Here is a 13161-nt window from a genome sequence, read left to right on the forward strand (position 1 = left end):
GATGTCTTCTCCGATGTAGACATTTTCTTTCCTCATCTTTTACACCAGCCCAGACTGCCGTGAATGCTTCTTACAACCACGTCTAGTCTTGGCAGAGTTTGCTGCCCAGATATCTTAGGTTCCTCACTCTTCCATCATTTTCCCTACCTTCTCAACACAAACTCCCCATCCTGGTGCTCTAACAGTGTCACCCTGCTGTTACCCCTGAGACTGTGCCTGCAGTGCTCCCTAGTGTCCCCAAATACAGTACTGCAGAGATAATAGAGATATACAAATAGTCCCCCTGAAAATACTAGTAATTCACAGATAGTGCCCCTACAGTAATTAGTGCCTCACATAGTGCCCTCAAAAATAATTATGCCAAGCTGATAGTGCCCCAAATAGTAGTAATGGCCACTAAGTGCCCCGGGAAAATAATTTTGGCAAGTAGATAGTGCCCCTTACAGTAACATTGCTCAAGCAATGCTTCCAAAAATTGTTGTGGGAAGCCGAGTGCCCCTTTAGTAATAGTGCTCTCCATTGTGCCTGTATTGGTAATAATGGTCCCCCACAGGGCTCCCATTGGTATTAGTGGGAGACAATAGTAATAATGCTAGCCCCGAGTTCCCTCATTTGTAATAGTGAACCCCAATAATAATAAAGCTAGCCCATAGTTCCCCCATTAGTAATAGTGGCCCCCCATAATAATAATTCTAGCCCAGAGTGTCTCCATTAGTAATAGTGGCCCTCAATAATAATGCTATCCCAGAGTGCCTCCAGTAGTAACACTGCTCCCCCAGAGTGCCCCAATAGTAATAATGCTGCCCCAGAGAGCCTCATTAGTAAACGGCCCCCAATAATAATAATGCTACCTGAGAGTGCCCCCACTAGCAATAGTGGCCCCCAATAGTAACAATGATAGCCCAGAATGACTTGCCCTGCCAATCAGCGCCTTTAACGGCACGAGCGTCTCAATGATGTCATCGCGCAGCTTGCATCGTTCAGAAGATCTGCTCAGAAAAGAGCAGGTCTGCATTGCAAGAGAACGGGTTTAGGTGAGTATGTAAAGTTTTTGTTTTTTTCTGTTAAAAGTGTGAGGGGCTATATGTGGAGCACTATCTTCATGGGGTGGGGGCTATATGTGGAGCACTATCTTCATGGGGTGGGGTCTATATGTGGAGCACTATCTTCATGGGGTGGGGGCTATATGTGGAGCACTATCTTCATGGGGTGGGGGCTATATGTGGGAGCTACATGTGGAGCTCTATCTACAGGGGTTGGGAGCTATATGTGGAGCACTATCTAAAGGGGGCTATATGTGGAACACTATCTACTACAGGGGGTGGGGACTATATGTGGAGCACTATTTACAGGAGGCGACGGCTATATGTGGAGCACTATCTACAAGGGGTGGGGGCTATATGTGGAACATTATCTACAGGGGGGCTATATGTGGAGCACTATCTACAGGGGCGCTGTATGTGGAGCACTATCTACAGGGGGCTATATGTGGAGAACCATCTACAGGGTGTGGGGGCTATATGTGGAGCACTGTCTACAGGGGGTGTGGGCTAAATGTGGATCACTATCTGCAGGGGGCTATATGTGGAGCACTATCTACAGGGGTGGGGGCTATATGTGGGGCTATATGTGGAGCACTATCTACAGGGGGTGGGGGCTATATTTTGAGCACTATCTATAGGGGGTGGGGCTATATGTGGAGCAATATCTACAGGGGATGGGGCTATATGTGGAGCACTATCTACAGGGGTGGCTATATGTGAAGCACTATATAAGGGTCGGGGGGCTATACGTGGAGTACTTTCTACAGGGGGTGGGGGCTATATGTGGAGCACTATCTACAGGGGGCTATATGTGGAGCACTATCTATGGGGGGCTATATGTGAGACACTATCTACAGGGGGGCTATATGTGGAGCATTATCTACATGGAGTGCCATATGTGGGGCAGCATCTACGGGAGGGCTATATGTGGAGTACTATCTACGGGGGGGCTATATGTGGGGCACTATCTACAGGGGGGGCTATATGTGGAGAACCATCTACAGGGGGTGGGGGCTATATGTGGAGCACTGTCTACAGGGGGTGGAGGCTAAATGTGGAGCACTATCTGCAGGGGGCTATATGTGGAGCACTATCTACAGGGGTGGGGACTATATGTGGGGGCTATATGTGGAGCACTATCTACAGGGGGCGGGGGCTATATGTTGAGCACTATCTATAGGGGGTGGGGCTATATGCGGAGCAACATCTACAGGGGATGGGGCTATATGTGGAGCACTATCTACAGGGATGACTATATGTAAAGCACCATCTATAAGGGGTGGGGGGCTATATGTGGAGCATTATCTACAGGGGGTGGGGGCTATATGTAGAGCACTATCTACAGGGGGCTATATGTGGAGCACTATCTATGGGGGGCTATATGTGGGACACTATCTACAGGGGGGCTATATGTGGAGCACTATCTACAGGGAGGGCTATATGTGGGGCAGCATCTACGGGAGGGCTATATGTGGAGCACTATCTATGGGGGGCTATATGTGGGGCACTATCTAAAGGGGGGCTATATGTGGAGCACTATCTACAGGGGTGTGTGTGTGTGTGTGTGTGTGTGTGTGTGTGTGTGTGTGTGTGTGTGTGTGTGTGTGTGTGTGTGTGTGTATGTGTGTGTGTGTGACACAGTCTATGGTTCTATTATAATTAGGGTACACAGTGTATGCTTCTATTATAATTATAATTGCAGTGTATGGCGCCATTATATTTACGGGTGTTGTGTGTGGCACCGTGAGATTTTATCTTCGTTTATAAGTGCAGAAATGTTTGAAAAGTGGGAAGCTGAAGACATCTGAGCGTCAAACTTCAGAAATGGGCCATTGCCGGGAGAAGTCATCATAGAGGTCTGGACCGGATGGAGACGTCACTCAATGTAAATGTTTATTCTGCCTCTAATCAGTACTGTAGTCACTGTATGATCTGCAGCGAGATAATGGGTGGTATGATTTATTTTCCTTTTTTTTGTGAGGCTGCTAGTGATGTAGAACAGCTATGAGGATCTCAATCAAGATTGGGGGGGGGGGGGGGGGGGGCATTTCAATTTTCGCCTCAGGCAGCAGAAAAGCTATAATCGGCCCTGATCGCAGACGCTCTATCCCAACTTGTCAGACAATGGTCGGTTTCACCAATGTACAAGGTTTACCTGTAGTGGAAGGAATAAAAATATAACCGCACCAACAAATATAACTGCGGGACAATAGCGCTTAAAGTGTAGCTAAACGTTCGTCAAACTTCTGACATGTCATAGTGACATGTCAGAAGTTTGGATTGGTGGGGTCCGAGCACTGAGACCCCCACCAATTGCTAGAACGAAGCAGCTGAAGTGCTTGTGTGAGCGCTCATCTGCTTCGTTTCTGTTCGGCTTTTTCCGGAAAGCCAATGTATCAGAGTACGGGCTCATAGACTTTGTATTGAGTCCGTACACCAATACATTTATTTCCGGAAATAGCCGAACAGACACAAAGCAGATGAGCGCTCACACGAGCACTTCAGCTGCTTCATTCTAGGGATTGGTGGGGGTCTCAGTGCTCGGACCCCACCAATCCAAACTTCTGACATGTCACTATGACATGTCAGAAGTTTGTCGAACGTTTAGCTACACTTTAAAGACGCAGTAAACTATTTATGTAGCTAATATATATATAAGGCCATGGTGGTCACTAAAAGCATTATTAGGCCATGCTACTTCCCCCTTTTATTTTGGGGACTCCGTCTTCATCAAAAGTGCCATCATTATGCTATTAAAAAGTGAAAGCAAATACTAGATAATACCAGAAAATCATTTTGAATGGATTCCACCTCCTTTCTTTTAATCACAAAATTCTAATACAATTCGCAAACACCATTTTAAATTTTTTTTTTAATAGAAGTAACTGTCTCTATCACTCCGGATCAGTCTCCATATTTATCTTCTCTCCATCTGCCGCCATTTTTCGAGGTGTTTGTGCTCGGTGTAATGTCAGGTTCTGCTGTGTACAGGAGCAGGTGCAGTGCCGCACAGGAAACAGCAGGGGGCTGATCTAACACTTCTACTAATAGAGATCGGAATGTGACTTGATACTTTGTATCCCTTTCTTGACTGACAGCAGATAGATTACATTGTATCGGGATTCTATCTATTGGAAGGTATGGGATCTTATGTAACGAGCTGGTTAAGTCTTTAAAGGTGATACTACCAATACAACGTGATACCGCACACCTTCATAGAGACCGGCAGCGTAGTTACGAGAATATAAGGGGTTAAATGAAGACCCATTAGAAGAATCGTTTTTCTTCCGTGCATGGTGGTCAGTATTCTGGGGGGTGCGTTACATTTACTAGCGGCAAGTTACGTTTTATTACAGTACGAGCGGATCTGTCACGATCTTCCTTAAATTTGTGCCGTTGAAGGGGGCGTGGTGTGGGCGGAGTCCTGTAAGAGCGCTCATTTTTTTTTATTTTCAAAAAAAGCTGAAGAGGAAAAACCGGCAGCGAGTGAGAGAGAGGGGGAGAGATGTGTGCGGATCCGGGGGGTGGACTACACACAGGAGAGGGAGGGGAGGCGAAGACATGTACGTGAAGTTGGGCGCAGTCATTACTAGTAAGTTGGGTGCTGCTGTCACTGCTAGAGAGTGGGGGGGGGGGGTGAGTAATGGTCGTACAGGGTTTGGGGAGTATGAGGGAGAAGGATTGTCGAGGAGGGGGTAGCAAAAAGGGTCTAGATGAATGTGCTTAGATAATTTTTGCATGGAGTGCTGGGCACTGATTTGGGCATATTATGGGTTGAGTGACGAAGGGCAACAAAGCTGGGAAAGTGGCAAGAGATCCAGCTAGGCTGTGACGAGACTGCAGTGACAGGAGGGAGAGGATAGTACAGTGACAGGAGGAAGAGGAGACATGGAGGAGAGCGCAGTGACAGGAGGGAGAGGAGAGTGCAGTGACAGGAGGAAGAGGAGAGCGCAGTGACAGGAGGAAGGAGAGAAAACATGGAGGAGAGTGCAGTGACAGGAGGGAGAGAAGACATGGAGGAGAGTGCAGTGACAGGAGGGAGAGGAGAAATGGAGGAGAGTGCAGTGACAGGAGGGTGAGGAGACATGGAGGAGAGTGCAGTGACAGGAGGGAGAGGAGACATGGAGGAGAGTGCAGTGACAGGAGGGTGGAGAGTGCACTGACAGGAGGGAGAGGAGACATGGAGGAGAGTGCAGTGACAGGAGGGAGAGGAGACATGGAGGAGAGTGCAGTGACAGGAGGGTGGAGAGTGCACTGACAGGAGGGAGAGGAGACATGGAGGAGAGTGCAGTGACAGGAGGGAGAGGAGACATGGAGGAGAGTGCAGTGACAGGAGGGTGGAGAGTGCACTGACAGGAGGGAGAGGAGACATGGAGGAGAGTGCAGTGACAGGAGGGAGAGGAGACATGGAGGAGAGTGCAGTGACAGGAGGGTGGAGAGTGCACTGACAGGAGGGAGAGGAGACATGGAGGAGAGTGCAGTGACAGGAGGGAGAGGAGACATGGAGGAGAGTGCAGTGACAGGAGGGTGGAGAGTGCACTGACAGGAGGGAGAGGAGACATGGAGGAGAGTGCAGTGACAGGAGGGAGAGGAGACATGGAGGAGAGTGCAGTGACAGGAGGGTGGAGAGTGCACTGACAGGAGGGAGAGGAGACATGGAGGAGAGTGCAGTGACAGGAGGGAGAGGAGACATGGAGGAGAGTGCAGTGACAGGAGGGTGGAGAGTGCACTGACAGGAGGGAGAGAAGACATGGAAGAGAGTGCAGTGACAGGAGGAAGGAGAGTGCAGTGACAAGAGGGAGAGGAGACATGGAGGAGAGTGCAGTGACAGGAGGGAGGAGACTGCAGTGACAGGAGGAAGAGGAGACATGGAGAAGAGTGCAGTGACAGGAGGGAGAGAGGGAGAGGAGACATGGAGAAGAGTGCAGTGACAGGAGGGAGAGAGGGAGAGGAGACTTGGAGGAGAGTGCAGTGACGGGATGAGGTTGGAGAGTGCAGTGACAGGAGGGAGAGGAGACATGGAGGAGAGTGCAGTGACAGGAGGGAGAGGAGACATGGAGGAGTTTGGGGTGACAGGAGGAAGAGGAGACGTTGAGGAGAGTGCAGTGACAGGAGGGAGAGGAGGTGTTAAGGGGAGAGCATTGTACTGAAAGGAGGGAAAGCAGTTGTAACTGTGTGGTGGGGGGGAATGCAATAACACGAATTTCTGTAGCATGTAGAGCGCAGTAACAGGAGGGGGAGGGGTTGTGCAGTGACAGGAGGGAAAGCAATAGCAGGATTGTATGGAGGAGAGTGCAGCGATAGGAAAGAAAGGATTTGTGGCATGCTGGGCAGTATAGTTACGGCGGAGAGGAATTGTTGCATGAGGAAGATTGAAAAGAGCAGTGAGAAAATCTATCACATTGAGAAGAGTGCAGTGACGGGAGAGAGCTGTGACCTGGAGGATAGCGCTGTGACCTGGAGGATAGCGCTGTGACCTGGAGGATAGCGCTGTGACCTGGAGGATAGCGCTGTGACCTGGAGGATAGCGCTGTGACCTGGAGGATAGCGCTGTGACCTGGAGGATAGCGCTGTGACAGGAGGGAGAAGAGATGCGACAGTAAAGGGAGGACAGTGCATTTATGAGGGGGAAAGTCGTGACCTGGAGAGTGCAGGGACATACGGAAGAAGAGCGTTGACATGACGGAGATTGCAGTAGAGTAGTTAGTATGGAAGAGAATACAGTGACGTCAAGGAAAAAGCACTGACAGGAGGTAGAGATGCTATAACATGAAGGAGAGCAGTGACAGGAGATGTAGCACGCGGGAAGGATGCAGTGATTGGGGACATGCATTGGAATGTGCAGTGTGACGTCCCATGTATTATGGGGATAATGCAGTGGCCACTAGGAGAGCGCAGAGATGTATCAGGCAACAGAGGAGGAATATGAAGACTTGTAGAGACTGTAGACGTGCATGTACTTGAGGTCTAGAAATCCAGTCACTCCATGGTTTGCATTAAAGCGTGAGGGAGAACAGGTGGAGTAGAAGACCTGTAGTAACTAGAAATCTGGGCATTCACTGACAGCTGAGGTGACAGCAGCGATATGACATGGTCTGCATTTGGTGGATGCAGGAATAATGCAAGAGGACAAGAAGCGGCCACTACTAAGAATCAGAACAAGTCCTGACTAGAGGGTTGTGGACGTTATAGAAAGTGAGTATAAATGAAGAGATACCTGCCCCATGGAGACACATGGAGTTTGTCCCTTGAAGGACATCCTGGACTGAAGCTCAAACGTCTGGGTCCTCTGCTTTACACTGATTCTGAGTGTCAATCCTGGAGACTATTGGAAACGTCTACTTGCCTCCAAGGCCATTTTCTCATCTCTTCACTGTCTTGGAGGACCTCTTTAAGGTCTCCTACCAACTCTTTTGGAGGTTCTGTCTACTCACCGTTTTTAAGACTGCTTTAAATGCAGTTGAGGATTTTTATTGATAGTGTAATATGGATTTTTTTGTGGAGTATGGTCTGCACGATTTGAGTTTATACCTTTGACCTTCCTGCTCTATAATGCAGGCCCTGGATTAAGAGCTCCTTCTGTCAAACATACAAGTACTTTTTGGAGGCTGCATCATATCTGGAGGCCAATACACTGGAGACGGTAGTGGCCAAACTGCTTCAAGCAACACCAAAAGTTTATGGAGGCTGCATCCCCTCTGAATTATGCAATTTAGCAGCGTGGATGCTGCTCTAGTTCCTGTCCATCCACCTACTCCAAGGTCAAGGCCAGCTTCAAGATCTCCAAATACCTCACCTTATTCATTGCTGGGTAAGGTGGAGTTGACAGCCAATAATAAGGAAGGATCATAGATGTAGGGGGTACAATATGAGTCTTAGAAAGGGGATACAAGTCATGGCCTACAGAGATATTGTGGTCAAACTGCAGAGATGGGGATTGGAAATCTCATAAGGGAGGGGAAATTGAGGAGGACAGAGATCTGGATCCGAAGATACATCGCTAGAGTTACCAGGAATGTTTAACAGAGGGCTGAAGATATCCAAGAAGAGTGATAGAGAATGGAAAGAGGGGGAACGGGTGATCTTAGTGGATGGATCTAGAAGAGAGGGGAGGCAGGAGTTGATAGGTGAGGGCAGAGATGTTGGATGGAGCTGGAGATCCAAAGAAAGAGGGAATATTGCAGATGAGGGGGTAGTGTATGGAGAGAGGGGAGGCTGTATGGTTGGGGATCTTTTGATGGAGCCAGTTGATGCAGGATGGTTATGAGAGAGAGGGTTTGGATGGAGATGGAGAAGGACAGGGCAGGAGAGTGGTCTGGATCTAGAGGGAGTTTTGCTGCATGGAGCAGGAGATCTAGACATAAGGGAAGGGAGAGGATATTGCAGAGGAGGGAGAGAGGGGAGGCTGCACAGAAGAAGAAGAGGGGAGGCTGCAGGAATATCTGCTCATCACGTGTGCCCGGGGGCGGGTCCTGGCACAACTGTTTTACGAGTATTTACTACGATCCCCCTATTAGCTCAGAGCCCCGGCTGTCAGCCTGTTCATGCCATGCACTAATAACCCACTGCCCTGCCCCGGACCTCTGCCCAGGACCCCAGCCCAGCATGGCACAGCCACTTGCGGACCTGATGTCAACAGCCGCTGCCCGGGGGGACCTGGAGCAACTAGAGGACCTGCTGCAGAGGACGCCCAATGTGGATGCACTTAACAGATTCGGCAGGACAGCCTTACAGGTGGGTGTAAGCCCGGGAGATCGGGGGGATAGGGCAGGTTGGCAATAGGGGCTTCATGACATGTCCATTGTGAGATAATGCAATGCAATAATAATAGCAGGCCCTGTGCACATGAAGGGTTAATGCCTCCACCTTTAGGTATCACTCACTCATTTCCTTTATAACGCACGTTCAGGTATTACGGAAGGGTTAAATGAAAAAAAAAAAAAAAAAAAAAAGCTAATTGGCACAAATGAGAACCCCAAAATTTCTGCAGAGGGGCAAGTTGTAGAGGAGATCGCTGAGTCTCCTCTGTTATATATAAGATCAGCAGCTCGAAACATTCCACAGATCTTATAAATCCAGGTTTCATTCAGCATTTTCCCCATTCATTATTAATGCCGAGATAATGGGCACAAGGGGTTAACGTGCCCTGCCAGGTAGTCACACTGAGCAAACCCCATCCCAAATCTTCTGCTGTCTGCTGCAGTCTGCGCTCCAGACAGGGTGGATCCTGATCACTTCTTGGCTATCTGATTTTTATTCTCCTTATTATTGTTATATTATTCCCACCCCTCCTCTTCTTACTGCAAATGTCGTTTTTGAAGTAGAAACGATCTGATTCCTAAAAGTATCACATAGGCCACAAATATAATAAATGGTCTGCAAAAAGGGAGCAAATCCTCTCTAGAAGAGCGCAGGGTATAATGGATGTCTATACAGGATGCTGCAGAAGATTGCACACTGTTCACACACGTGTCCGGTTTCTATTTTATATCGGTTTCTGTCAGCTGAATCACACACCTATGATAAAAGGGATCTCGAGTATTCAGAGTACAAGGAAAGTTACATTTCTATCATGCCTGCACCATCTTAAGTGGGCATTGATTGGGCACACGCTGGTGACTGGTGCATATCACTTTTATACATTTGTTGCACAATTGGGTACATTAAACCCAGCAAAATAAATGTATCCTGGATCTAGTGCCTGTGCTCCACCTTTTTATGTAAGTACATGCATTAGAATTTATAATAGATATTTATAAGAAATCGGAATTTTTATTATTTGATTTGTAAGAATTTATTTCAATTATTACTCCAGAAATATCTCTGGGCAGAAAAGAATGAAACAGGCCTCAGTTTATTCTGTCCAAGGGAGGGAAGGTGACAGCAGGGCCCACGTGTGTCAGGCCTCACACATCTAGCAGCAGAGATGTGATGTTACCAATATACTATAGCTAGAAAATGTCTGCCTGTTATGCAGCAGCTGCAGTCTTTTAGGTAAAGTATGGTGGAGGATGCAAATATTTGATTTTTATTATTTTTATTATACATAATACGATTGAATGTACACAGGCCTGAGTACAATTTGCTGAATGTGAAATGTATAGTGCTTGTATTTTATTTCCCGTTGAGCACATGCTAATTTTTAAGGTGGATAAGGTTGGACAGATGAGATCGGCTCATTCTATCTCGATATATTTCATATATTATGAATCGGGAATGGTGGATGTTATTTATAACATTTTAAGTATAAGCCTCAGTCACAACATTTCTCCTGTTCTTTTGTTTTACTATGTGAGTGAGATGAAGATTCTATTAGATTATTTCCCCCTTTTCTGGAATACATATTCTTGATGGTTGCCGTTTGTTGACTTTTTTCCAGACTGTAAATAACATAATTTTAGTTATAATGAATGATGGGGGAGCTCGTTTTCTAGAATATATATTTCCATCACTGTGTAACCCTCTGTCTGTTTAACCCTTTGTTCGCTGGGAATTAAACTATGAAATGTTTTACTGTCAAACATCTTCGAGCATCTCATTGTCTACCTAAGATTGTAAATGACATCAGTTTTCTTGGTACACAAGGACACACCTTACTGAGATAAGACTCCTTAGTTTACTGAGGTGACTTCATCCAGGACCCGAGACTGTGCCAGTTCCAATCTTCCAGTAATAGTTATAAAAGTTGTACTTTTATTAGATAGATAGATAGATAGATAGATAGATAGATAGATAGATAGATAGATAGATAGATAGATAGATAGATAGATAGATAGATAGATAGATAGATAGATTAGATAGATGTACACACTATTTTATTTTTGTAATCACGGTTATATGACAATCTTATATAGTTTCAAACTTTTTATTTTATATAAAAATAATTCTTATATGTGGATTAAACCTGCCATGTATTCATCTATAAGGACAGGCCCCCAATATTATCCTCTCCTTTGAAATCAAGGCCTCTTGCAAATTAACCATCCATTTTGCTAACGTTTATATATCACATAATAGATGTATTCATCAAAATAAAATCTATTTATTTATAGTTATATTTAAAAAAAGAAACAAAAATATAACCTGTGAGATACATGATTAAAGGTTCTTCTTTCTATGTACATTAATTCCGCACACATACAATAGATACATGTTTTAGAAACGTTATAATATATAGATTTATGTATATATTTTCAGATAGCTATAGATCTATATTGACATGCCTTCCATAAATAAATTATGTATACATGTTTTAGATGAGCATGTGATATATAGTATGTAGTGAAGTTACATACAGTGTGTGTGTGTGTATGTATATATGTATATATATATGTGTGTGTGTGTTTCTATATATATATATATATATATATATATTTATTTGCGTATGTATGTGTGTATATATATATATATATATATATATATACATACACGTAACCACAGTGTGTGTATGTATATCTATATCTATCTATCTATATATCTATATCTATCTATCTATATATATATATATATATATATATATATATAATTACTGCGGCTACATGTGCGTATAGACTTTATACAGTAATATAAGGTGTGTATGTGTGTTATATTACAATATACAGACACGTGTATATTTCTGGAGACTTTCTAATAGGCCGGCTGTGTATCTTCCCCAGGTGATGAGACTAGGATGTCCTGCCATTGCCTGCCTTTTGCTGAGAAGAGGCGCTAATCCCAACCTGCAGGACAGTAGCGGCTTCTCTGTTCTTCATGATACTGCCAGGGCCGGCTTCCAGGACACTATGCAGATCCTTCTGGACTTCAATGCAAATGTCAACCTGCAGGACAACGATGGCAACATAGCCCTGCACCTGGCAGCCATAGAGGGTCACCTGCACATGGTGCAGTACCTGGTCCTGCACACTGACACCTGTGTGACCCATAGGAACAGGAATGGGAACACTCCCTGTGATCTGGCTAGGATGTACAACAGGGAGCATGTTGTGCTGTGGATGCAGAGAAATGCCAGGGTCCAACAAGGAAATGGACAGTGATGTCAGGGGCCACCCAGCAACGCAGAAGCCAACCTGCAGATGAGAAGGGAAGTGATTAGCAATATGCCACCTTCTAAAAATATCATGGACCACAGAGACATATCAAGCTAATAACTATCTTGAATGACAGAAAGCTGCAGGCCTCTGCTGGATTAATGGTACCTATGTGGGAGGGTCACCGTGTCATCATTCTGCCCTCAATAAGGACCTGCTGATCGGGTTTGCTTTCACCTGATAAAATATTACTGTGATTTTTTTGTTATTATTATTTTTTTAATGGGGTGGATATTATTAAAAATTGTAGCACTTAGAACACCAGTCCCAGGGCTCAGACTGGCTGCAAGCACTATGCTGGGGAAGGGATCCCCACAAAGACTGTCCTATTGCTAGGCTTATTTGCTATATTTACTTAAGATATGCACTCAATCCATGTTCAACCAATGTCCATGAAGACCTTTCATTGCTGTCTAGTACTCCCGTGTATGATATGTCTGTTGCCCCCTCTTTGCATGTACCCACCCTTTTATTTTAGACAAACAGTGATGAAGACATATTGTCACTGGGCAGAGATGGATCTGACTTCGGATTCAATGTTGCACTTATTGATTTGTCTACAAATCTGTATAAATGCACAGAAACTGCCCCGTTGTATCCTCCCGGCCTCTGGTAGAGAAATGGTTAAACACAGTTCAACCACCTCAGCACCCCTCCTCCCCAATATCTTCTTCCCTATTTTTTTCCGTGCAGCCTGGCGACCATGCTACTTTACACCGTCATCTGCACTTATACTGTCATCATCATCATCATCTTCATCATCCAGTTATGTGGAATGTCTATGTACATTGTATGCGCTGTATCTTTTGCTGTAAGTAAATCACCTTGGTACGATGATCAGAACAGCAGTGTCCTCCTATGTGCTCAGGTTCATGTCTCAAATATAAACAAATTTAATCACTTATTTTTTATCTCTTTTTTTTTTTAAGTTACTTTTAATTATATACTCATGATTTTATATATTTTTTTGCCGAAGGAAATTGTTTCACTTTAAATGATAGCAGCAAATACACAAATATGCAAATGTAGCA

General features: G+C 45.3%; 1 protein-coding gene across 1 annotated transcript; it reads left to right on the forward strand.

Annotated features, from left to right (window-relative positions):
* The first annotated feature begins 6566 nt into the window (after window positions 1-6566).
* Window positions 6567-12973, forward strand: CDKN2C (cyclin dependent kinase inhibitor 2C). The gene is made up of 2 exons (XM_075832133.1): window positions 6567-8777; window positions 11699-12973. The coding sequence occupies exons 1-2, from the start codon at window positions 8301-8303 to the stop codon at window positions 12074-12076; spliced, it is 855 nt and encodes a 284-aa protein (XP_075688248.1). The 5' UTR covers window positions 6567-8300; the 3' UTR covers window positions 12077-12973.
* Window positions 12974-13161: the final 188 nt, after the last annotated feature.

Source organism: Rhinoderma darwinii, chromosome 7 (assembly GCF_050947455.1).
Source record: "Rhinoderma darwinii isolate aRhiDar2 chromosome 7, aRhiDar2.hap1, whole genome shotgun sequence".
In the NCBI taxonomy this organism is placed as follows: domain Eukaryota; kingdom Metazoa; phylum Chordata; class Amphibia; order Anura; family Rhinodermatidae; genus Rhinoderma; species Rhinoderma darwinii.

Coding starts and splice junctions, on each gene's coding strand:
- CDKN2C (XM_075832133.1), top strand. CDS start 8,301: ATGGTTATGAGAGAGAGGGTTTGGATGGAGATGGAGAAGGACAGGGCA. Junction 8,778..11,698: donor TCGGCAGGACAGCCTTACAG/GTGGGTGTAAGC, acceptor TATCTTCCCCAG/GTGATGAGACTAGGATGTCC.